Here is a 27,411-nt window from a genome sequence, read left to right on the forward strand (position 1 = left end):
TTTGGATATATAACTAAGAGTGGAATTGCTGGGTCATACAGAAGTTCTAGGTTTCAATTTTGAAGAACTGCCAAACTATCTTCCACAGTGGCTGAACCATTTTACATTTCCATCAATACTGTATGAGGGTTCCAACTTCTCCACATCCTTGTCAACATTTTTATTTTTTGTTTGGTTTGGTTTTATTTATTTACTTATTTGTGTTTTTTTAATGGTAGTCATCCTAATGGGTGTGAAGTAATATCTTATTATGATTTTGATTTGCATCTGCCCAATAACTAAAGATGTTGAACAAATGTGCTAATTGGCTGTGCATGTAACTTATTTGGAGAAATGTCTATTCAAGTCCTTTGCATATCTTTAAATTGGGTTGTTTGCTTTTGGATTGTTGAGTTATAGAAGTTCTTTATATATTTTGGATATGAATCTCTTGTCAGAGAAATGATTTGTAAATATTTTCTCCCATTCTGTCTTTTTGCTTTCTTGATAGTGCCCTTTGATGCACATAAGTTCTTAATTGTGATGAAATCTAAAAATTTTCCTTTGTTGACTATACTTTTGGTGTCACATCTATGAAATTGTTGCCAAATTCAATGCCATGAGGATTTCTCCCAATGTTTTGTTTTCTTCTAAGAATTTTATAATTTTAACTCTTAATTTTATTTAGGTCTTTCATCCATTTTGAGTTAATTTTCATATATGGTGAGAGGTAAGGAAAGGTCCAACTTTATTCTTTTGTATGTGGATATCCAGTTCCCCCAACACCATTTGCTGACAAAACTGTCCTTCCTGTATTGAATGATCTTGGCACTCTTATCAAAAATCAATTGGCCAATTATGGGAATAATTTTCTCTGAGATCTCTATTCTATACTATTGATCTATATGTCTGTTCTTATGCCAGTACCATACTGTTTCCAGTGCTGTAGCCATGTTGTAAGTTTTGAAGTTGGAAAGTGTGTGTGAACAGTGAAAGTGCTCTTTCAAATCTATTCTTTTTCAAGATTTTTTTGTTAGTTGGGATCCCTTGAAATTCCATATGAATATAAAGGTTGGCTTTTCCATTTCTGCAAAGAAGTCTGTTTCAATAGGGAATGTATTGAACCTGTAGCTCACTTTAGGTAGTATTGACATTTTAATAATGTTAAGTCTTCCTATCCATGAACACTGATATCTTTTCATTTATTTAGATATGTAAAATTTTCTTTCAGCAATGTTTTCAGCATACAAATCTTTTACCTCTTTTGTGAGATTTATTCCTCAGTATTTAATTCTTTTAGATGCTATCGTACATGGAATTGCCTTCTGAATTTCTTTTTGGATTGTGAAACAATCCAAAAAGAGACAAGTGATTTTTGCATGCTGATCTTATAATACACAACTTTGCTGAATTTGTTTATTAGCTCCAGTAGATGCCTTGTGGATTCTTTGGACTTCTCTATACACAGGACCATCATGTCATCTACAAATACCTCTTCCTTTCCAATTTGGATGCCTTTTCTTCCTTTTTCTTGGCTAACAGTTCTGACTAGAACTACTAAGTACAATGTTGAATAGCAGCTGTGAAAGTGGGCCTCCTTGTCTTGTTCCTGATCTTAGGGGGAAGCTTTCAGTCTTTCACCACTGAGTATAGTATTAGCTGTGGGTTTTTCATAAATATCATGTTGAGGAATTTCCCCTCTAAGAAGTTTTGTCATGAAAGGGCGTTGGGTTTTGTCAAATGTCTTTGCTGTTTCAGCTGAGATGATCACATGCCCCCCCTTTGTAAATTAATGTGATGTTAAATTGATTGATTTTATATTGAACCACTCTGTATTCCTGGTATACATGCCACTTGGTCATGGTAAACAATCCTTTTAATATGCTGTTGAAGTTAACTTGTTAATATTTTGAGTATTTTTGCACTTATATTCATAGGGGATTTTAGTTTGCAATTTTCTTGTAGTGTCTTTATCTGGCTCTGATATCAGGATAATGCTGGCCTCATAGAATGAGATAGGAAGTGTTCCTTCCTCTTACCATTTTTTGGTAAGAGTTTAAGAAGAATCGGTGTTTATTATTCTTTCGATGTTTAGTAGAATTCACCTGTGAAGCCACCTGCTCCTGGACTTTTCTTTATTCATGCTGGTCAGGGGGGAAAGTCTAGGGTTTAAAGAAAATAATTCTTGCCGCAAGTTCTTTTCTTTAGAGAACCAAGGCCCGCAAAAGAATTTTCCCAGGGACTCCTACCAATATACCTAGTTCACTCTTATGCTTCACTCACTGTTTAAATTATTTCTGGTTATTTCAAAACAAATTACACTTGCAAGAGTAAAATGTCACATAAATTCCTCCTGCAAGGGCAAAGATTCACAAGATAGCATGAGGAATTTCTTTCAGGATTGAGTGTCAACAGAGTCATTCTAAAGTGACCTTTGAGGGAGATAACACTGAATTTAAGATGAGCTGGAATCTGTACTTAGACTCATTACTTCATTACTTATGTATACATTATGTGGATGGTATGCCTCAGGTCACAAAGGCTGGACCCACGTACATTGAGTCATAAGTAAACAACTTCCTTTACATCTATTTGAAAATCTTTAGGTCTGTTTAAAAAGCACTTGTGTTTTATTCCTCTTTATGGAAACTGGGGGTTAAAAACAGAAGTTAAAAGCTTGGACCTTGGAATTGGACAGTCTGGGATAACATCTATAGTTATTATGATTAATTACACATATTAAAAGCAGATTAGATAAACCCGAGAGTTAAAATTCCTAGTTCTTCAGGCTTTTCTGAACTCCAAGTTTTCCCTTACCTTGATCCGAGGTTTCTGGGTTTTTTTCCCCCTACATTTTTTTTTTTTTTCTGGGCACTTGCCTCACCAGTACTTGTAAGTGTATTCAGATGCCCATAAATTAGGAAGACCATAAGAGACCACATGAAACTCTTTGCTTCAACTGTTACACAGTTGGGATATTTTGGCTATAGAGCTCTAGGAAACAGTACTGGTAGGAAATAATTGACCAAAAACTAATGAAGAATAATAGTGTCTGCACTTCCTTTTACCCCAAGGTAGGGTGGGGAAGGGCGCGACTTCTAGGCCTCCCTATTAATCTCTGCTCTTTTAATCTTTGGCCATGGAAAATCTTAGATCTTAGGCTGCCCACCCAAATCTGTGCAACACAGCATTCATTAATTTGATCTCCTCCAATACAGCTGCAATCCATTTTCTTTGAATTTTTCTTCCTTTGCTGCATTTGTTAAAATTAGACTTTAAGTCCCTTGAGGCAAGAATCTTTTTATCCTACATATAATTCTTTTGGGTGGTCATGTGTTAATAACAAAATTTAAAACACCTAACCTTATTTATAACGGTGGTTTTCATGTTTAAATGGCTAAAGGAATCATGAAAGGGGAAGGAAGGATGTGTGCCTAGGACACACTACTTGATACATGTGATCTCATTTCATCTTTAATGACACTGCAATGCAGTTGTGTTCCTATTTTACAGATGAGGCTCAGAAAGAAGTGGTCTGGCTGCAAATTTAAACCAAACTTTTGTTGATGTCAAAAATCTCACGCTCTTCCCCTATACTATTTTCCTCAGATTTGTAATGGAAACAACTGAGATCTGGACCCAGCTGATTCAGGTCCTTAACTCCTTCATGGTTCCTTAACTCAACTTCTATGGTTTCAACAGCATAAAAATCAAGCTCAGGGCTTCCCTGGTGGCACAGTGGTTGAGAGTCCGCCTGCCGATGCAGGGGACGCAGGTTCGTGCCCTGGTCCGGAAAGATCCCACATGCCGCGGAGCGGCTGGGCCCGTGGGCCATGGTCGCTGAGCCTGCGCGTCCGGAGCCTGTGCTCCGCAACGGGAGAGGCCACAACAGTGAGAGGCCCGCGTACCACAAAAAAAAAAAAAAAAAAAAAAAAAATCAAGCTCAGTGGAAAAGCAAGTATAAATTTATCAAATGTGCTATCAATAAATTAACATTTACAAACTAAAAATACTTTGAGAAGTGGTTAGAACTGCAGATTAAATATAAATTTGGCATGGATGCTCCAGGTGAGGTTGTATCATAGAGAGAGATGCCCAAGCTTTCTTGATTCACGGCACCCCTAGGCCAAAAGAAACAGCCAACCACTCTGGTTATTAAGTAGGTAGGTCCTAACAGCTTAAGAAATATTTGTGTCTTAATTTCTTACAAGAACTATTTGAAAAAATAATACATGTAAATTAAAATAAATTATTTCATTCTAAAATTGCCATAATTATCTATTAATGGGAGGTGTATATCTTTTGGGCACTGCACAACTTCTCAGACCTTGAAATAAAATCACCTTCATTCCTTGTTAAACATTGATTTTTCACTTGATACTTGCTTTTTTATCACAGGAACCACCTAAAACCTAGTCTTACAAAGATATGGTAACATCAAAAAATGTTGTGCGTTTTAATGTTGAAACTGTGAACTATTTTGAGCTAATAGTTTTACATGGTATCTGATAGATGTCGCTGTGTTTCCCTCAAAAATTTAAAATACCCCGTGGCGCTCCTGTGAGTTCAGTGCAGCACCTAGGGGGGCTTAGGGGTCAGGCAAGCCTTAAGAATATCATTTACCCTCCTATCATTTACCTTTTCTTCTTTCTCTCCCTCCTTTCTTCCCTTCTCTACCTTTCTCCCTTCTTACATTTTTCCCCTAAGCTTATTTTATGATGATAAAACCTCTTGAAGCTTCATTTGTAACTCTAATTCTCCCTCTAAGACATCTTATAATATACATTGAAATTTTCAACCTGGAGTGAAGTCAATGGAAAAGCCTATGTTTTGACTGAACGACATATGGAAATCTGATGTTTAGACACATTTTCCTAGCAACAAAGCAAAGTTTTCACCAAAGAATTTTTATGTTATCCTATTGACAGTCTTGCACTTGATGAACTAGGGAAGATAGAAAGAAAGAGAGAGAGGGAGAGGGAGGGAGGAAGGAAGGAAAAGAAACTTGATTGTTAAATCTTTAAGAGTGCATCAAGTACCGTGCACGTTCTTGGAGCAGGACGACATGGAGAGAAAGGCTGGGCTCCCCCAGAACCTCGGCATCCACAGAGTTAATCCTAGATACCCGTCTATTGGTTCAGGTCAAGTTTAGGTGGAAGATGGCGTCATGGGAGTGGGAAGAGTATACAGCCTAGAAGCACAGGCTTTGGAGTCAGGCTGAGTTCAAGTTCTGCCTCTAGAACTTAGTATCTGTGCCCCTGGCAAGTTACTTAGTCTTGTGTGTTTTAAATTTTTTTTTTTTTTTCTCAGCAAAATAGGAACGATAGTACCTATCTCGGGGTTGTGTTTTCAGGACCGATGAACACTTGTAAAGTCCACATCATTTTGTCTGACACATTTAAAGGCTAGAGAGTTGATGGTTATCAGTATTATCAAAACAGGGCTGCCTCACGGATGAGAGACAACAGAGACAAGGCCTGCTGAACAAAGTCAAAGACAGAGAGAGAGGGCTTCCCTGGTGGCGCAGTGGTTGAGAGTCCGCCTACCGATGCAGGGGACATGGGTTGGTGCCCTGGTCCGGGAAGATCCCACATGCCACGGAGCGGCTGGGCCCGTGAGCCATGGCCACTGAGCCTGTGCGTCCGGAGCCTGTGCTCCGCAACGGGAGAGGCCACAACAGTGAGAGGCCCGCGTACCGCCAAAAAAAAAAAAAAAAAAAGAGAGAGAAGAAACAGTGGGGAGAGTGGCAGAGTTCACGTCAACAAGTGGATGGCACCCGAACTCTTAGATACCGCTGACAGGAACGTAAATGGGTACAACGCTTTCCAAACACCAGGGCAGCGTGTGCAAACGCCCTGACTTAGCAATTCCATTTCTCGATATAAGTTCATAAAATGCACATCTCTGTGGGCCCAAGAACATGTTTATAGCATTATTATTCTGATAGCCAAAAAATCAGAAACAACTCGAAAGTAGGATGGATGATTACAATGTGGTATATTCATACAGCGGAATCCTATTCCGCAATGAGAGTGAAGGAACTACTGCCGCACACAACCACCTGGATGCATCTCGCATGCAACGTTGAGCAAAAGAAGGCGGCCACAAAACACTGTCTGCTGTGTGACTGCATTTATGTAAAGTTCAGGAACAGGCAGACCAAGCTATGATTAGAAATAAGGATGGCCGTTACCTTTTGGGGGACAGAGTGAGTGCCTGGGAAGGCGCATGGGGAGCCTACCTGGTGCTGGTTACAATGTGCTCACTTTTTGAAAATGCATCATGCTGCCACCCTACGATTTATGCACGTATTTTTATACATGTATGTGCACTTTCATGTGTTTGTTTTACTCTAATAAAGAATTTAAGGAAAAAACTGGCCCAAGTATTCAAAAGATATTGCTATAGATTGAATATTGTCCTCCCCACGCCCTGCCAATTCATATGTTAAAACCCAATGTGATGGTGGGAGGTGAGGCCTCTGAAAGGTGATGAGGTCATGAGGGTAGAGCACTCATGAATGGGATTAACGCCCTTACGAGAGAGACTGAGAGCTCCCTTGCCCCTCCCACCATACCAGGACGCAGCAAGAAGACGGCCATCTGTGAACCAGACAGTGGGCCCTCACAGGCTACCGAATTGCTGGCGCCTTGATCTTGGACTTTCCAGCCTCCAGAACTGTGAGAAATACGTTCCTGCTGTTTAGAAGCCACCCAGTCTACGGCATTCTGTTATAGCAGCCTGAATGAACGAAGACAGATCTCTTCACGGGCGTCCTTTTTAGTAGAGAGGGCCGCATTAAAGAAAAAATGAAAAGACTTTGGTGCTAAGGAAAAACATGAAAAGAAAATATAAAGCGTAACAACAGTTATGTTTACAAACTGCAGGTCAACTGATAGCACATTTGATAAGTTTATCCTACCACGCCTGACTCTGTGAATCAGGATAGGCTGACTTACGCCATGGTAACAGCTCCCAGAGCTCAGTGGCTCAGCACAGGCTCCTTGTTCTACACAAGGTCTAGCGCACGCCGGCAGAAGGCGCTCTCCCTGCACTCCCTCAGGGACCCAGGCTGGAGGAAGCTTCATCCTGACACGTGTGTCCACAATGACGTCTGTGGTGCAAAGAACACAGGGCAGACTGGATTTGAACATGTCTGCCCCAAAGAAAGACATGACCTTTCCACTCCCTTTGCACTGGCCAGAACAGGCCACACCATCAGGCCTAATCCCAGAAGGGTAGATGTGCCACCACACTACGGGCAGGAAGGAGAGGAGCTGGAAAGGAAACAGCTTTGCTGACGCCACACTTAGCCCTATGGCTCCCAGGCTCAGTCGCATTCAAAATTCTGTCTACAAGATGACTGAGTGGTTGACGCCCACCCACGCTTCTCTCTCGTATCCCTCTAGCAGGAGGTCGTGGAGACGCAAGCTGGATCTCCAGACCACTGCCACCCCCTTGCCAACTGGTCCTCAATATGGCGGCTGCTATCATGTACGATCTGGTCCCTGCTGCGGGGCTTCTAAACTTCCTGGACCTAAGAGCGGAGTGGAGTCGCAGCCTCCTTGGGGTTATGCAACAGCCACAGCGGCACGGGGACAATCCCGTACGGCTGAACAATCCCTGATAATCCCCACCATGGTTGGTGAGGGGCCGTGGGGCTATCGGACTGCTGGGTGTATCACTCTCACTCACAGAAGAAAAAATGAAGGGACGAGAGCGGAGGAGAGACAGGTACAGAGCTAGAGGGGAGGAAAGAAGCAGATGAGGGGGTGAGAGGAAAAGACTGAGACAGTGGAAATAGAAAAAAAGCTTTCTGTCTCCAATCTGTCCCAGATGCAAAGCTTTTCTTATGTCTTATATAGTGTGACTCTAGGCTTTCGGTAGCATTTCCACTTCTGCTAGGTTTTTATTAAATAAGTACCACGCTGGAACCCACTCTGTTTATTAATAAAGAAATGACTGCACATATCTCAAGAAAGGAAGCACCCAGCAGGCTCCTATTCTCTGTCAACACATCTCTCTCCTCTCGCTGCCAGAACAGGGGGATCCCAAGTGGACATCTCACTGCAGGACTCAGAGGAAGCAGGAACAAACCCTGGCATTTTAAATGCGATCTCCTCTTAGAAGCACATACCAGGGTCAGGAGAAGTGTACTAATACTAGAGTTTTTTATTTTGGTTTTTTAACTCACTGGCTTATAATTTAATTTTAATCTGGATTCAAAAGATACAAAAGAGGTTGAAACATTTTGAGATAAAATGAAGAGCTGAAAAGGGATGGGGGTTTAAAACTGAAAACTGTCCTGTGGTAATGACGGGCGCCTGATTTCCCTGCGCTATACGATCCAAATAACTTATCCAAATGCTGACAGTCATGAGCCTTGCTCACTACAACAATTCCTTTTATTGTGGAAGAAATCACTTCATTTAGTAAATGGCCAGTGATGTCAGGTAGAAATAGACAGTGGATGGAATCAATCGAAAATGTCAGAAAAGAGGCAGAGCTTGTTTTCGACAAGTCCAGTCTTTGAAAGTCTGCGGGAGCTAAAGAAGTGGGTGATTCCTCTGACTTCTCAAGATGGTGCCAGGAGTCGTTTAATTGCTAGGCTCTCCCTGCATGTTCTGAAAGGATTCAAGCTCCAGAAACAGGTTTCCATGTAAACTTTTCAGGAACACATCTGCTGTGGAAAATAAGATGTTCGTAGTGGCATCGGGACCCCAAACAAAGCATAAAGAGAAAGATACATGTAAAAATGTTTATTGAAAATGGAAAATCTTCCCACATGAGGAAGAGGTGACCAGACCCACGGTACAAATAGGTTTCTGACTTGAAGATTGGTGATTTAAAGAAAATGCGACCACTTGCATTTCTTGCTAAAAATAAACCAAGGGGAGCTTAATTGAAAAGACATGCTATAGCAGCTGTTGTTGGGTTTTAGGTCAAATAACCAACGAGTCCAACTCAAGATGAGACTGGGTAAGCCCCATTAAAGAGTGTGGCTGAAGGGCAGGGAGACAGTGTAAATTACTGCCCTTTGAGAAGTGATGTGGTTGCTCTCCTTTTCTTTGAAGATTTTAATTAGAAATTCATTCCTCTTCACAGATTTTATTTTTTAAAGGCCACACCGTGTAGCACGTGGGATCTTAATTCCCCAACCAGGGATCGAACCCATTATTCTTCTTCACTGATGCTTCAGTTAGTTGTGTTTTAATTACAGACCTTGATCAAAAAAGCAAAAAGAAAAGCAAACAGAGCCAGGACCACAGACATCCTCAGTGTACAGTCCTGGTGTAGCCTTTGCAATTGTAGCGCCATTCTGGAACTCGCCGAGTCTTGCTGAGTTGCATCCAAGGTGTGGGATACTGAATTCAGGTGGTTCCCAAGCCTATTTCTGAATTCCTATAGAAAGAGAAACATAGAGGAAAACGGAAGACATTAAGGATGCAAAATAAGAAAAAAAGCGCTAATGTGACATCAGTCAAGCACAGGACCCCTAGAAGGAGCTATTTTTTTATTGAGATATGATTAACATATAATATTGTATTAGTTTCAGGTACACAGCATAAGGATTCAATATTTGTATACATTGTGAAATGAGCACCACAGTAAGTCTAGTTACAACACAGTTACAATTTTTTTCCCTTGTAATGAAAACTTTTAAGGTCTACTCTCTAACCAACTTCCAAATACACAATGCAGTATTGTTAACTATAGGCAGCATGCTGTACGTTACATCCCCAGGACATATTTACATGATAACTGGAAGTTTGTATCTTTTGACTCCCTTCACCCCTGTCACCCACCTGTCACCCCCCTGTGTCTGACAAACACTAATCTGCTCTCTGCATCTATATATTCGGTTTTGTTTTGTTTTTTTAGATTCTATGTCTTTCTCTGACTTATTTCACTTAGCATAATGCCCTCAAGGTCCATCCATGTTGTTGTGAATGGCAAGACTTCCTTTTTTTTTTACACCTGAGTAATACTCCATTGTATACATACGCCCCATCTTCCTTGTCCATTCACCCATTGATGGACACTTAGGTTGCTTCCATCTCTTGGCTATTGTAAATAGTGCTGCAGTGAACATGGGATGCATGTATCTTTTTGAGTTAGTGTTTTTGTTTCCTTTGCGTAAACACTCAGAAGTAGAATTGCTGGATCATATGTTGGTTCTATTCTTAGTTTTTTAAGGAAACTCCATACTGTTTTCCAGAGTGGCTGCACCAATTTACACTCCCACCAACAGTGCACGAGGGTTCCCTTTTCTCCATATGTTCACCAACATTTGTTAGTTCTTATCTCTTTTGATGATGGCCATTGTGACAGGTATGAGGTTACATCTCATTGTGGTTTTAATTTGCATTTCCCTGATGATCAGTGCTGATGAGCACTTCTTCCCGCATCTGTTGGCCATCTGTCTGTCTTCTTTGGTAAACTGTCTATTCAGATCCTCTGCCCACTTTTTCTTTTTTTTTTTTTTTTGTGGTACGCGGGCCTCTCACTGCTGTGGCCTCTCCCATTGCGGAGCACAGGCTCCAGACGCGCAGGCTCAGCGGCCATGGCTCACGGGCCCAGCCGCTCCGTGGCATGTGGGATCTTCCTGGACCGGGGCACGAACCCATGTCCCCTGCATCGGCAGGTGGACTCTCAACCACTGCGCCACCAGGGAAGCCCCTCTGCCCATTTTTAAAATCAGATTTTTTTTTCTATTGAGCTGTATGAGTTCTTTATATATATTTTGGATATCAACCCCTCATCAGATATCAGATATGTGATTTGCAAATATTTTCTCCCATTCAGCTGGTTGCCTTTTCATTTTGTTGATGGTCTTCTTTGCCGTGCACAAGTTTTTTAGTTTGATGTAAGAAGAAGCTATCACTCACTCCTTCAACACAGGCACATTCAAACACCTACCATAGGCCTGGTAGGCCAAGCTACGTACAAGCTATAGTTCCTTTCCTTGAAGGGTCAGACCAAGTTCATAAATTTCCAGATTATACACAAACTATATGAAAGAGACAAACAGTGTTTACGGAGAATCAAGGCCGACTTCACGAAGGGTAGAATTTATGTAGAGTGGAGTCATCACAGACGTATCTAACTTTTAGGGATGCAACCATATCTACTCAGGAGAAGAAGAATGACACAGGAAAAAACCACGAAGCCATTTTATTCATCAAACACGTCCCTTAGGACAGGGACTCCCAGCTGGCGCACCGCTGCAGGAGGGCTGCCCCGACCCCCAAGGGGCACCTGAAGGGGTCTGAGTGGCCACAGGGCTCCACCCCCACGCGCAGCCTCTGCATCCACTCTGGTGTGCCATGTGCCTGACATGGAAAGGCTGGGAAACCCTGCTTGGAGAGAACACGAGGAGCTAGGAGACATGACGGTGAGACTCTGTAGGGGGTCTCTGTCCCCTGATGCGTCTCAGCAGGTGTGGGGAGGAGGGGACAGGGGGCACCTGGCCACTCTCAGGGAGGTTCTAGTGTTTCGACGTGTAATTTTGATTCCACGCTATAAGATTTCCACCTTATGCACAGGCCTTAGAATCAGTGTCTCCCCTGTTGAAACCTGAATAACACTTTAAGAGATGGAGGCGGGGTGGGGAAGGAGAATCCGGGATGGAAGAAACATTGCGGGGCTGGGAGGAGGGGGCGAGCCAGAGGCGCGGCTGTGGAAGTGCAAGAAAGCCACAGAAGCACAAGATGCCTCCGAACAACCATTTCACGTGGCTTATTCTTTCCTTCCACACTCTCGAACAATCTGGGGACAGCTTCGGCCGCTGTGTGGAATGGCAGCCCCGCCATGCACAGTAGAAGCACTGGAAGGGTGCTTTATGGAAGGTAACTCTGGCACGAAGGTGTAGGGTGCATTGAGGGGAGTGGGGAGGTGGGGGTAGAGAATCCGGGGGCAAGCTGTGGCGACAGATGAGGTGGACAGTGCTGAGGACCTGTGTTGGGAAGATGGCGGAAGGCACGGAAAGGAGGGCACAACAGACACTTAATGTAGAATCAACAGTAGCTGAGTTCAGGTGAGTGGGTAATGGAGGGACAAAGAAGAGGAATGGGGAAACGAGAAGAACTTTCACAGCCCAATTTCCACCAGCTAATACTTGCCTGTGATAGATATGGAAGAACTCTTGCTTTGACTATAGGAGACTGATTGCAAAATTAATATAGCTTTTGTCCACAAGGATGAATCTCTCAACCCCAGTGGCAGTCGAGCCATCATTTACTTCTGGGCTCCTCAGGGATCTGGGCTGACACCCTGCTGCTGTTCCTGCACTGGGGGCCCTTGACAAGAAGGTCACAGCTGCACAGACGGAGCCGTGGTCCCCGCAGCAGTGACGGCTGCACCCAGACCTGCCCCGGGAAACCGCTCTCTTGTACGATTGGCTTTCTGCATGATATTTTGGAGCTGGGAATATGTTGACAAGCTTTCATTTTGATGGTTAAAAATAGCCCCAAGGTCTCAAGGACAGCACTCAACCTTGGGAAAGAATGCAGCCTTCTACAGCTAAAATAACGGAAGCTCTGTGAGTTCCTCAAAAGCAGAGAGGTTGCCTAATTCATCTCTGGGTTCTTGCACAGCGGCAAACACAGAGCAGGTACTCAGCAAGTGTTCAGAAATGAATGAACGAACGAATGAGTGAATGAACGGATATGAGGATGAGTATTCCAGATGAGATACAACTGATCAAAAACACGCTTAGCTATGTCTCTGGTGATCGATGCGCACAACTGTAAAAGGGTCTTGAGTTGTTGCCTCTAGCAATTAAACCATCACTTCCTAGGCTTGGGTTTACGAGACAAGAACTAAGAGGCTGATTAAGTTCTCCTAGGCCTGAGTTCTTTAACCTTTTTAAGTCACAGATGGCTTTGAGAAGGCAGTGAGGACTACAGACTGTTCCCCCAGAAAACTGTGGAGGCATCCGTGCACATATACACACAGCCTCGCTCACACCCTGCAAATAACTTCAGGAGGTTCACAGATCCAGACACTGTGGGGCCTGATGCTTTCTCTTAAAAAAAAAAAATTCAATACAAAATTAAGAACAGGGCCTTGGAAGGGGCCCCTCAAAGTGTCAGGCCCTGAATCTTAAGCTCTACTAGCTTCAGGGAAGATCTGCTCCTGTCCCACCCCCAGTTCTGAAAAATGAACCTTGGTTCTGTGCATGCAATCCCAGAAGCTGCCATTCGGTGATCACTGGTGTTGGGGGCCAGGGGTCATGCTGCCCCGGGCAGGACTAGGTGAGTCTCAAAGCATCAAGCATTGGGTTGGTTTTTTAACATATTCTGCTTCACAAAGGTGCAGTACAGGTAAAGTACCTGTGCACTCAGCCTGAAAATACCCTTCAACTCTTTTTTTTTTTTTTTTGCGGTACGCGAGCCTCTCACTGTTGTGGCCTCTCCTGTTGCGGAGCACAGGCTCCGGACGTGCAAGCTCAGCGGCCATGGCTCACGGGCCCAGCTGCTCCGCGGCACGTGGGATCTCCCCGGACCGGGGCACGAACCCGCGTCTCCTGCATCGGCAGGCGGACTCTCAACCACTGCGCCACCAGGGAAGCCCCACGACCCTTCAACTTTTAACAAGAGTTTCACAGAATTTCTTCCTCTGTTCCTTCCAACTCATTTGCCATAAAATTTTGCTCAAAACATAAAAGGCACCTATTAAAGCAGCATTGTGGATTATCTGTGGCTGGGTTCAACACAGTCATTCTTTCTTGGGCACTGATTTTTCCCTCCCTCACTCAAACATTTAACACATCTGAACATAACGGACCCATATGGTGGCAAGCCACTCTCCTGTCCCTGGGGGCAAGTCTGCATCACAGGATCGTGTGGAGTACCGTGGCACCCATACGCAGCCCCACAAGAAGCCCACCCTGCCATTCTCCCTAAGATCAAGGTGAGAGCTTGATGACACAGCAGGAGAGAGGAAATGCAGCCTGTCTCTGCCATGCTGTGCTTCTTTTATTATCTTCACCCTGTACCAGTTCACCATCTTGATTAAAGGAGTTTGACGATATGTTTTAAAATATAAGATTGAAAAAAAGTTTCTCAGATGACAGAGTGATCTGTTGCCAGCTAGCTTTGTACATGTCAATTGTCACTACCACTGTGATACTGAAGGAAAAGCAATTTAGAAATACAGGAAATACAAGGACTTTCTCATAAAGTCCAAGATTCTCAAACATATAAATGCACAACTATTATGATTTCCACACAGTCAGAAGCACCATTCATGAATATAAAATAATGTAGTATTTCTAGACGGTAATGAAAATAAAAAGGGTTTACAGGTGAAGTGATGATACATAACCAATAGCAAGATAAAGTTTAGACACACACACGCGCAGAGTAACGTATACAATTGACTTTAGAGAAAAACCTGGCAGAGTCAGTAGTTCTGGAAAGTAAACAGAAGGCTCGAGCCTTCCAGAAACCTCTTAAACATTACCAAGTCATTAATCTTTGAAATTTAAGACACACTTGTATCTCTCAAGCTATAATGCAACAAATACAAGAAATTTTATTATTTACTAAAACTAATTAAACATCAACTCTCAGATTTATAATTCTTAAGAAATCAAATTCCATTTACAAATGCCTTTTACAAAACAGATAGAAACAAAGCAGGATATGACCTTCGTTCAATCAAAAAGATCCACGTATTTATCCGGTCATAGTAGACTAAGGACACATTAAGAAAGTGTTAACTTTGATTAACATGCTTTTCCCCCCTTGTAAATCTCACTGTTCCCTTGATTAATTTCTAAACATACTCACTTCCTAATTCTTAAACATATTGTAATTTTCAAAAGTACAGCTTATCAAATCCTACTAAAGTAATACATCTATTAGAGTAGCATCACATATACATGCCAAAAAAACCAAACCAAATCAAAAACAACTTTGATGTTCAGAACCTTCAGGGATCAGATTTCAATCAGTTAAAGATAAAGACAGTTGGGACGGTAACAACAGTCAACCTCTAATTATTTCCTTCTTCTCTAGCAGTTATACATGTATTGCTAGGGAAAGGAAGGAGAGGCCTTTAACCTGGGCACTTTTATCACCAGAGAAACAAATGGGACCTGTTCTAGAAGCAGTAAGTGCATGGGCTCTGGGCTCTAATCCCAGCTCCATCTGAGAATTCTTGGGCAAATAACTTGTCCTCTCTTTTGCCTCCATACAGAATCACCTGAGATAGAGTAAGTATCTGCACATCATAGGGTTGTTATGAGGATTAAACGAGGTACATATATTGTGTCTTGAACATTTAAGATTCAAAAAAGATGAACACACTCCATGGTATTTTATGGTCCTAAGGAAATATGCAAACTGCCTCAGATATTATTTTTGTAAAATTACAAAGTCACTATTTTATTTGCTTCTCAAACATGGTTTATCAATTTAAACTATTTTTGTTTCTTACACGTATCATCAGGAGGGGCACAGTATAATGAAGAGCATGGCAGACCAGAAACCGAATCCAAGCTCAGATGTTTATTAGCTGTGTGACCCCGGGCAAGTGGTTTAAGCTCTCCAGGCCTAGTTACCTCTTCTGTGAGGTAGGGAGACCAGTATCTACTTTAAGATGTTATTGAAAGAGTTAGAATTCGCATGCCCAGAGCCTGGGCAGAGTGCCAGGAATACAGAAGGTTTCGATGAAGGGCCACCATTATACTCCATTCCAGGAGTGTGGCGTGGAAGACGGAGAAGGGCAGAGCCTCCCACAGCATTTGCCAGCAGTGCCGGGAGGGTGATGTCCTGTCCCGGATGCTGTCCTCGCAGCTCTAACCCGCGAGGGAGAAGCTACGCCCGCCGTGAAGTTGGCACCTCCTACTCCCCGGGCTCTCAGTCTGTGGGGTGAGCCTTCTGGAAAGGCTCTTAACTAAAACCATACTATATAAGAAGGGAGACTTGGACACCACCATTTATAAGGGGGAATTCCCCTGTCAGATGTGCCACGGGCCCTTTTTATGTCTGCCTTTTCTTCTAATACCTAATATTGCTGTAACGCTGCTTTCAAGGAAACTAAAGAGGAAGAAAAGAAGTCACAGTCACCGCCACGACTCTGCTCTCCGCCTGACCCTGCCATCTCGCCTCCAGCCACCATGCGCCCCTGCCCCTCTTCTGATGGACGTGTCAGATCTCGACGGGACAGATCTCGACCCTCTCAACCAGCACCCAGCTCAGATGCACCGGAGCTCCCACTCTGTGGGCTGTGTGTCCTGCCGGCTGGCCCTCGTCACGGCACTCACAGCGTATGTGATCCCCCAAGCTCTCGCCGTCCCACCAGAAGGTGCGCTCAGTGCACGCAGAGCTGAACGAGCTGCACAAGAGGACCCGCTCCAGCGGAAGCCTCGGGCTCCACACAGTTACCAGGAGAGGGGTGCAGGGCGCCTCCCGGCAACTGTATGGCCGGCTGATCCTGAAGCTGCCTGGTGGAGGAAGAAGGGGCCACCAGGGCTGGGCCTCCTCTAAGGCCCTTTCCTTCTGTGGAGCTCACCAGACCCGCTGAGAAAACAGGCCTCCAGGGCCACCCTTACTGGTCCTCCTCACAGCTCTTTCAGCCAAAAGAAACAGACCTGAAGGAAACGGAGGGTACCTAGAAGGTGGTCAATCAACGTTCTCTGAAGGGATATTTGGGTTTCTCCTTGTTCCTTTGCATTCTGTGTTCATATTTTCATATAGCTGCAAGGATCCTGTTCTTGGGAGCTGATGAACTTGCCCTTCCAACGTTAGAAAGCCACCCTGTTCAGTGGCCTCTCCTGCCATTCCTCCTCACCAAAAATGTTTATAAATTGTGACATGGGTGCAGAACCAGAGGCATAACGATCCAGCAAGAAAGGTGGACGACAAGCTCTGGGTAAACATACTAAGTAGAAGAAGCAGTGTTTCTGGAATGTTCCCCATGTGCCCAGAAGGGCTCTATTCTCCATGCCTTCTCTCCTTTAATCCTCCCAACCGCCCAGTGAAGTAGTTAACACAGGTTTCTCCCAACTTTAAGTATTCACCCAATTTACAGACAGTAGGTGTAAATGTGGAAGCAGAGGAGAGGATTGGCTTTAGACATATTAAGTCTAGCCTGGTAGTTACATATCAGAGATGCATTTATAGTGCAATGCAAAGAAATGAGAAAAATCAAGGCACTGAATAATTATTAAAATAACTACCAGTATCAAGATTCCTATCAAACAGACTTTCTCCACTTTACATGGAGGTGACGGTGTTATTCTGTGTTTCCCCAGAGAAGGCCCTTCCAGGAAAGCCAGCCCCAGGTCAGGCAGAGACATTGCACGCGACCTGTCTTGCAGCTCTGGGCCATGTTGAGACTCAGTAAACGTGACCTGTGGACGGCACATCCCGGGTTTCCTCTGCATACACACGCACATGCCCACACGCACACATACTTGATCTGCTCACATTAGAACGTGTTGCAAAATGTGTTTTAATGAGGAACAGTTGGTCTGGTTCTGCTCAAATAAAAGACATCCCTGTAAGAGAGTTGCCACCTGTCTCCCCAGCTTGCAGTGCAGCTTCTAAATGAATTCTTCGGTCCCTGCCGCCTGCAGGTGTTGCCATGGGCCAGCAATCACATTCCACATGCCAGCTTCCCTTCCCGGACCGACAGACAACTTTGTCCCTGTGCTTCGTGTCATTACTGGATACCAGGACGGACACGGGATTACAGGGGCCAAGGTACCTTTCTCCAATATACTTCTAGACATTTCTCAAACTGGGAGCATCTTAATATCACATAATTAGGAGTGCCCATTATCTCTGAGCCAAAGATGGTAGTATTTTCTAGCTCTTGCAGTCTCTGGAAAGAATGTTATACGTATAGTCCATTAGCGTTACTGGTATATCGTCATGTAACAGGATCAACAAATTAAACTTGGAATCAATTATACCTTATCATTTATTTGGGGAGAAAACTGACATTTGAAAATCTCTTTCACGGACTCACATGATGACAGCACAGTACTGTCAGCCTCTTCTGTATCACTTTTGGGCATGAGCAATTCTAAATCAGAAATTATTCATATGTAATTTTTCCTCTTCCCCCTCACCTCAAAAGTGTACTTGTTTATCAGATCATTAAAACTGCAAAGAAGAAGTTTTAAACCAGAACACACACACACTCTCTAAAAAAATCACTATTATCTTAGTTTTCTGAATCTTATTTTGGTGATAGCAGAGTAAACCCAAGGCTCTGCTAATAAGGCCAAACATAAATTATTAAACTGTCTGCCGTACGATCAAGTGCGTTTCAGATTATATTCTGAATAATTTTGGCTTGACGTCCACCAAAGGAACAGATCTGACGTGTCCCTGCGTGGTCTCGGTGATCCCTCCCTTGCTGGATGCCCAACACTCTGACCTGAACAGCACTAAACGAAAGAGATAATAATCCTACCAAAAACCAAAGCTCGGCACTTGCCCAACCTAATTATTTCCTGTAAGAGCGGATTTCACCCTACTCAAGAGATCTGAAAATGACTCTTAAGCTCTGAACTTCTTTTAATAAATTCAAAATATTTCTTATGTGTAAATTTTTCTCATGGCTCAGAGGCACTGTTACAGCTTGAAGTGGAAGCTAACAGGGAGGAAGAAAAAATTGTTTGATATCTTGTAACTCTAGATAAATTAGAGTTTAGAATCATCTTTTTTTCAACCAAGCCTGAACATATGGCCTATGCAGAAAACCTATCGAAACCAAATATGTGATCAATACAAGGAAATTGTCTTAAAATATACATTATGCAGCGCGGTACACTATTCGAAAAGAACCTCTAAATCCCCTAATTTCGAAGAGTTTGCTTTGAATACAAAATTATCTTCATAGCAGAAAGGTATCTCTATCACAATTGCATTTTATCCCTAAAATATAAACTTAAGGAGGCACCCCTTCACATAAGCAGCCCTAACGCGCACTGCTGCATGAGTCCCTGGTGAGGAGAGATGAACAAAGGTGACTGCTCAGGCTCCGTAATGCCTTCTCAACCCTCCACTGCGGGCTTCTATCTGAATGCCTTCATCTTCTTTGACCTTTTTTTTTATTTTAAAGATTCTTCTGATGTGGACCATTTTTAAAGTCTTTATTGAAGTTGTTACAATATTGCTTCTGTTTTGTTTTTTTTTTGGCCACGAGGCATGTGGGATCTTAGCTTCCCGACTAGGGATTGAACCGCACGCCCTGTATTGGAAGGTGAAGTCTTAACCACTGGACCGCCAGGGAAGTCCCCGTCTTTGACCTTCTTAATCTTTCTTGAACCTAGGACAAAATGTCCATTCAAATAAGCTTACACTTCCCTGATTTTCGACTTGTTAACACGTACCAAAATAAGAGGGGTGGGGCAGGTAGGGTAGAGAATCAGATCCCAAATTAATAGTATAGTTCTCTCTTCTGCTAATTAAATATCAGCCACAGATGTACACACACACACACACACACACACACACACACACACGCGTGCACACAGACCAAGAGGCTCACTTAGAACTATGAAGTCTGTGATCACAACGTTCATGACAGTGGCAGAAATCAGAACTCATCTGTTCCGAATTACTGGCTGGAAATAAGCATTAGTACAAACTAAAGCTGCTCCACAGGTGTGGCAAAGTTAAAGAAAAAGTGAATTGGGTCAAAATGCTTCACTGACAATGAAGTCCTTTTGATAATCTCTTAAACCAGAACCGAAACGATCCTCGTTCCATGGAGTGTACACTGGAAGCTGTGAACTGGGATGCAGATGGACATAACAATTGGGGGCATTAAAGTTAATCTTTAATCAATTCAACTCAAAATAATTACTCCTAAGGATTTTGTCCAAAGAGGTAACCATGAGGGTGTGTTGGCAGATGTTTGTTTTAAATAACAACAACAACAAAAAACATGGGTGATGTTAACTGCTATCACAATGCAAACCTCTCATCCTAAGTATCACTTTCAATGACACTGGAAATATGGTTTTAGCATCACTGAGCTCCATGAACTGCATAAAATGAATAAAGGAGATGGCAGGTGCTTTGTTCTGTCTCAAAGAATCTCACAAATGATGAGCTAACATGTAAAATGTTTCCTTCAGATCACCATGACGTTTATTCATCTTGCAAAGTTCAGATAAACTAGTTAAGAAAAATTACACGGTACATACTCACTGTAATTACACTGAACTCAGCCATCTGAAAAAGTTCACATCTCTACCTATTTTCCTATCACTTCCAAAGTTCTATTATGTGTTCTTCCAAACATCCATTCCAAGGTATGCCCGTTCTCCCCTTCTACTTTGAACATGGATAATTTTTTAAAAATAAAAAATGATGATTCTACCAAAAGTCATTAAAATAACTGAGAGAAGGGCTTCCTGGTGGCGCAGTGGTTGAGAGTCTGCCTGCCAATGCAGGGGACACGGGTTCGAGCCCTGGTCTGGGAAGATCCCACATGCCGCAGAGCAGCTAGGCCCGTGAGCCACAACTACTGCGCGTCTGGAGCTTGTGCTCCGCAACAAGAGAGGCCGCGACAGTGAGAGGCCCGCGCACCGCGATGAAGAGTGGCCCCCGCTCGCCGCAATTAGAGAAAGCCCACGCACAGAAAAGACCCAGCACAGCCAAAAATAAATAAATAAATGAAATTAAAAAAAAATAACTGAGAGAAGACTAATATTAAGAGATCTAATCATTTATATCACTATAAAAGCATGGCAGACAGCCTTTCAGATGGCCCCAAACGATCCTCACCTCCTAGCAGCCACGTCCTTGTGTAACACCTTCCCCGGGACGATGGACTGAACTTACTGACTTGCTTCTAATTAATTACACTCCACATAAATGATGGGATGTCCCTTCTGAAATTAGGATACTAAAAACTGTGGCTTCTACCTTTCTCACTCTCTCTGTTTGCTTGTTCTGGGGGAAACGAGCTGCCCTATGCAGAGGCCCTCATGAGAAGGAACTGAGGGAGACTTTCTACGAACAGCCAACGAAGAACTGAGACCTCAAACAACCCAAAAGAAACTGGGTCTCACTGGACTAAAATCAAGTGAGGTGTCGTCCTCCTTCTGGAGGCTCTAGGGACAAATCCGTCTCGTTGCCTTTTCCAGCTTATGTTACGTGGCTGTGACTCCCTTCCATCTGCAAAGTCAGCATTCTCATCCCTCTGATTCTGATTCTCCCGGAGCCTTTTCACTTTAAGGTCTCTTGTGATGTCACTGGACCCACCTGGATAATCCAGGAAACCTCTTTATTTTGATGTCAGTACATTAGCAAATTTATTTTGAAGTTTAACTTCTTTTTTTGTTAGTTATCTATTTTATACAATATTAGAGTACACATGTCAATTCCAATCTCCCAATTCATCCCACCACCACTTCACTCTGCATGGCAGTCTCTAGGTCCACCCATGTCTCTACAAATGACCCAATTTCATCCCTTTTTATGGCTGAGTAATATTCCACTGTGTATATGTACCACATCTTCCTTATCCATTCGTCTGTCAGTGGGCATTTAGGTTGCTCCCATGACCTGGCTATTGAAAATAGTGCTGCAATGAACATTGGGGTGCATGTGTCTTTTTGAATTATGGTTTTCTCTTGGTATATGCCCAGTAGTGGAATTGCTGGGCCATATGGTAGTTCTATTTTTAGTTTTTTAAGGAACCTCCGTACTGTTCTCCATAGTGGCTGTATTAATTTACATTCCCATCAACAGTGCAAGAGGGTTCCCTTTTCTCCACACCCTCTCCAGCATTTGCTGTTTGTAGATTTTCTGATGGTGCCCATTCTAACCATTGTGAGGTGATACCTCATTGCAGTTTTGATTTGCATTTCTCTAATAATTATTGATGTTGAGCACCTTTTCATGTGCCTCTGGGCCATCTGTATGTCTTCTTTGGAGAAATGTCTATTTATGTCTTCTGCCCATTTTTGGATTGGGTTGTTTATTTCTTTTTTTAACACTGAGCTGCATGAGCTGATTATGTATTTTGGAGATTAATCCTTTGTCCGTTGATTCATTTACAAATATTTTCTCCCATTCTGAGGGTTGTCTTTTCATTTTGTTTATGGTTTCCTTTGCTGTGCAAAAGCCTTTAAGTTTCATTAGGTCCCATTTGTTTATTTTTGTTTTTATTTCCTTTACTCTAGGAGGTGGGTCAAAAAATATCTTGCTGTGATTTATGTCAAAGAGTGTTCTTCCCATGTTTTCCTCTAAGAGTTTTATAGTGTCTGGTCTTACATTTAGGTCTTTAATCCATTTTGAGTTGATTTTTGTGTATGGTGTTAGAGTGTTCTAATTTCATTCTTTTACATGTAGCTGTCCAGTTCTCCCAGAACCACTTTTTGAAGAGACTGTCTTTTCTTCACTGTATATCCTTGCCTCCTTTGTCATAGATTAGTTGACCATAGATGCATGGGTTTATCTCTGGGCTTTCTATCATGTTCCACTGATCTATATTTCTGTTTTCATGCCAGTACCATATTTTCTTGATTACTGTAGCTTTGCAGTATGGTCTGATGTCAGGGAGCCTGATTCCTCCAGCTCCAATTTTTTCCCTCAAGATTGCTTTGGCTATTCGGGGTCTTTTGTGTCTCCATACACATTTTAAGATTTTTTTGTTCTAGTTCTGTAAAAAAAATGCCACTGGTAATCTGATAGGCATTGCACTGAATCTGTAGATTGCCTTGGGTAGTATAGTCATCTTTACAATATTGATTCCTCCAATCAAAGAACATGGTATATCTCTCCAACTGTTTGTGTCATCTTTGATTTCTTTCATCAGTGTCTTATAGTTTTCTGCATACAGGTCTTTTGTCTCCTTAGGTAGGTTTATTCCTAGGTATTTTATTCTTTTTGTTACAGTGGTGAATGGGCCTGCTTCCTTAGTTTCTCTTTCTGATCTTTTGTTGTTAGTGTATAGGAATGCAAGAGATTTCTGTGCATTAATTTTGTATCCTGCAACTTTACCAAATTCATTGATTAGCTTTACTAGTTTCCTGGTGGCATCTTTAGGATTATATATGTATAGTAACGTCATCTGCAAACAGCGACAGCTTTACTTTTTCTTTTCCAATGTCTATTCCTTTTATTTCTTTTTCTTCTCTGATTGCCATGGCTAGGACTTCCAAAACTATGTTGAATAATAGTGGCAAGAGTGGACCACCTTGTCTTGTTCCTGATCTTAGAGGAAATGCTTTCAGTTTTTCACCATTGAGAATGATGTTTGTTGTGGGTTTGTTGTATATGGCCTTTATTACGTTGAGGTAGGTTCCCTCTAAGCCCATTTTCTGGAGAGTTTTTATCATAAATTGGTGTTGAATTTTGTCAAAAGCTTTTTCTGCATCTATTGAGATGATCATATGTTTTTTATTCTTCAATTTGTTAATATGTTGTATCACATTGATTGATTTGCGTATGTTGAAGAATTCTTGCATCCCTGGTATAGATCCCACTTGATCATGGTGTATGATCCTTTGAATGTGCTGTTGGAGTCTGTTTGCTAGTATTTTGTTGAGGATTTTTGCATCTATATTCATCAGTGATATTGGTCTGTAATTTTTTTTGTAGTATCTTTGTCTGGTTTTGGTGTCAGGGTGATGGTGGCCTCACAGAATGAGCTTGGGAGTGTTCCTTCCTCTGCTATATTTTGGAAGAGTTTGAGAAGGATGGTGTTAGCTGTTCTCTAAATCCTTGACAGAGTTCACCTGTGAAGCCAACTGGTCCTGCACTTTTGTTTGTTGGAAGATTTTTAATCACAGTTTCAATTTCATTACTTGTGATTGGTCTGTTCATGTTTTTTATTTCTTCCTGGTTCAGTCTTGGAAGGTTATACCTTTCCAAGAATTTGTCCGTTTCATCCAGGTTATCCATTTTACTGGCATAGAGTTACTTGTAGTAGTCTCTTATGATGCTTTGTATTTCTGTGGTGTCCGTTGTAACTTCTCCTTTTTCATTTCTAATTTTACTGAGTTGAGTCCTCTCCCTCTTTTTCTTGAAGAGTCTGGCTAGAGGTTTATCAATTTTGTTTATCTTCTCAAAGAACCAGCTTCTAGTTTTATTGATCTTTGCTATTGTTTTCTTTGTTTCTATTTCATTTATTTCTGCTCTGATCTTTATGATTTCTTTCCTTCTGCTAACTTTGGGTTTTGTTTGTTCTTTCTCTAGTTCCTTTAGGTGTAAGGTTAGATTGTTTGAGATTTTTCTTTTTTCTTGAGGTAGGATTGTATTGCTATAAACTTGCCTTTTAGAACTGCTTTTGCTGCATCCCATAGGTTTTGGACTGTCATGTTTTTGTTGTCATTTGTCTCTGGGTATTTTTTGATTTCCTCTTTGATTTCTTCAGTGATCTCTTGGTTATTTAGTAACATATTGTTTAGTCTCCATGTGTTTGTGTTTTTTACATTTTTTTCCCTGTAATTGATTTCTAATCTTATGGCGCTGTGGTCAGAAAAGATGCTTGATATGATTGCAATTTTCTTAAATTACCGAGGCTTGATTTGTGACCCAAGATGTGATGTATTCTGGAGAATGTTCCATGTGCACTTGAGAAGAAAGTGTAATCTGCTGTTTTTGGATGGAATGTCCTACAAATATCAATTAAATCTATCTGGTCCATTGTGTCATTTAAAGCTTGTGTTTCCTTATTAATTTTCTGTCTGGATGATCTGTCCATTGGTGTAAGTGAGGAGTTAAAGTTCCCCACTATTATTGTGTTACTGTCAGTTTCCTCTTTTATAGTTGTTAGCATTTGCCTTATGTATTGAGGTGCTCCTACGTTGGGTGCATATATATTTATAATTATTAGATCTTTTCTTGGATTGATCCCTTGATCGTTATGTAGTGTCCTTCCTTGTCTCTCGTAATGTTCTTTATTTTAAAGTCTATTTTATCTGACATGAGTATTGCTACTCCAGCTTTCTTTAGATTTCCATTTGCATGGAATATCTTTTTCCATCCCCTCACTTGCAGTCTGTATGTGTCCCTAGGTCTGAAGTGGGTCTCTTGTAGACAGCATATATATGGGTCTTGTTTTTGTATCCAGAGGCTGTGTCTTTTGGTTGGAGCATTTAATCCATTCACGTGTAAGGTAATTATCGATACGTATGTCCCTATTACCATTTTCTTAACTGTTTTGGGTTTGTTTTTGGAGGTCCTTTTCTTCTCTTGTGTTTCCCACTTAGAGAAGTTCCTTTAGCATTTGTTGTAGAGTTGATTTGGTGGTGCTGAATTCTCTTAGCTTTTCCTTGTCTGTAAAGCTTTTGATTTCTCCGTTGAATCTGAATGAGATCCTTGCCAGGTAGGGTAATCTTGGTTGTAGGTTCTTCCCTTTTATCACTTTAAATATATCATGCCACTCCCTTCTGGCTTGTATAGTTTCTGCTGAGAAATCAGCTGTTAACCTTATAGGAGTTCCCTTGTATGTTATTTGTTGTTTTTCCCTTGTTGCTTTTAATAATTTTTGTCTTTAATTTTTGTCAGTTTGATTACTATGTGTCTCAGCATGTTTCTCCTTGGGTTTATTCTTCCTGGGATTCTCTGCACTTCCTGGACTTGGGTGGCTATTTCCTTTCCCATGTTAGGGAAGTTTTCGACTATAATCTCTTCAAATATTTTCTCGGGTCCTTTATCTCTCCCTTCTCCTTTTGGGACCACTATAATGCGAATGTTTGTGTGTTTAATGTTGTCCCAGAGGTCTCTTAGGCTGTCTTCATTTCTTTCCATTCTTTTTTCTTTTTTTCTGTTCTGTGGCAGTGATTTCCACCATTCTGTTTTCCAGGTCACTTATCTGTTCTTCTGCCTCAGTTATTCTGCCATTGATTCCTTCTAGTGTATTTTTCATTTCAGTTATTGTATTGTTCATCTCTGTTTGTCTGTTCTTTAATTCTTCTAGGTCTTTGTTAAACGTTTATTGCATCTTCTCGATCTTTGCCTCCATTCTTTTTCTGAGGTCCTGGATCATCTTCACTATAATTATTCTGAATTCTTTTTCTGGAAGGTTGCCTATCTCTACTTCATTTAGTTGTTTTTCTAGGGTTTTATCTTGTTGCTTCATCTGGTATATAGTCCTCTGCCTTTTCATTGTCTGTCTTTCTGTGAATGTGGTTTTTCTTCCACAGGCTGCAGGATTCTAGTCAGTTCATTAGCAAATTTAATTCCACCTGCACCCTTAAATCCCCTGCCTCCCATGTAACCTGACATATTCCCAGGTTCCAAGGATCAGGCCATAGGCATGTTTGGGATGCTGTTATTCTGCCTATCACAGGCCCTACGGGTGATAATGTTGAGTTGCTGGGTACATACACTTCAGAGAATAACTGCCATCCTCCAGAGAACTGGAAGTTTCCTAATCGAAGACCATGAGAAAGAGCTTTAACTCCTAACTTTTAGATTTTAGATTCTTTATGTGAAAAATGAGGGGTTTCTTTTATTTTAAAAACTAGATCTAACCCTTCCCGTTTCACAACTCAGTAACTAAAAACAAGACAGTGAGTTGTAGAGCTGGGATGACTGGCTCAAAGGCTAAAGCAGCATGTAATTTATCTGGGGCTACAGAAAGAGGGTGGAACGATGTGCAGCTCACAAGCAAAAGAGTCCAGGATTTCATAGGTTGGGACAGACTGAATACAGCAATGGTCCCAACTCTTCGTGCTCCCCTAGCTGTGCCTTCGGTCACATAACTGCCTAGTGCTTTCCCTGATCTTGGCCACGTGACTTACTTTGGCCAATGGCATGTTATCAAACATGCCGTATGCCAAGGCTTGGAAAGCTCTTGTGCATTCCTGTTTGCTGTTCCTGTTCCTCTGCCTTTACCATGAGGACGTTTCCAGGTTAACCTGTTGTAGGATGAGACACATGGAGCAGAGCTGATTCATCCGAGTGGTTCCAGTTGTGGCTACCTGCCAGCTGCCAGCTGAATCACCAGGCATGTCAGCAGCCACATCTAGATCAGAAGATCCACTCAGAGACCCCACAGCTGACTGCAGATGTGTGAGTGTGCCCAGTCGAGATTAGCTGAACCCCACTAAGGTTTTGTGGTTGTTATATATGAGGCATTTATAGTGACAGTAGCTAACTAATATATAGGATGACCAGATATTTGGTTCTGCAATCCTTTTTAAGTAAGGGATACACATATATCTCCAGCACAAATATATTCATTCACTCATTCATTCATTCAAGAGACACTGAGTGAGCATTTGCTCTATGCCAGGCACTATTCCAGACATTAAGGACAAAGGAGTGAACAAAGCAAAATAGCTCAGCCCTCATGGATGGGCCTTCCACTGTATTAGCTGGAGACAAAGAAACATAGATATTTGGTATGTCTGATGGTGAGATGTACCGTGGAGAGAAACAGAGTAAGGACAGAGGGGGTACTAGGTGTGACAGATGGTGGGGGCTGCTACTCAACAGAGGGCTC

General features: G+C 42.1%; 1 protein-coding gene across 10 annotated transcripts in view; it reads right to left on the reverse strand.

Annotated features, from left to right (window-relative positions):
• Nucleotides 1-8,201: 8,201 nt before the first annotated feature.
• Nucleotides 8,202-27,411, reverse strand: part of CDKAL1 (CDK5 regulatory subunit associated protein 1 like 1) — a 651,341-nt gene continuing 632,131 nt past the window's right edge. For all 10 annotated transcript variants that reach the window (XM_030881291.2, XM_030881294.2, XM_070046775.1 and 7 more), the window contains one exon: nucleotides 8,202-9,381. In XM_030881291.2, coding sequence (XP_030737151.1) covers nucleotides 9,190-9,381 — 192 coding nt within the window. In that variant the 3' untranslated portion in view covers nucleotides 8,202-9,189. The remainder of the gene's footprint in view (nucleotides 9,382-27,411) is intronic.

The sequence above is a fragment of the Globicephala melas genome, chromosome 11, assembly GCF_963455315.2.
Source record: "Globicephala melas chromosome 11, mGloMel1.2, whole genome shotgun sequence".
NCBI classification, from domain to species: domain Eukaryota; kingdom Metazoa; phylum Chordata; class Mammalia; order Artiodactyla; family Delphinidae; genus Globicephala; species Globicephala melas.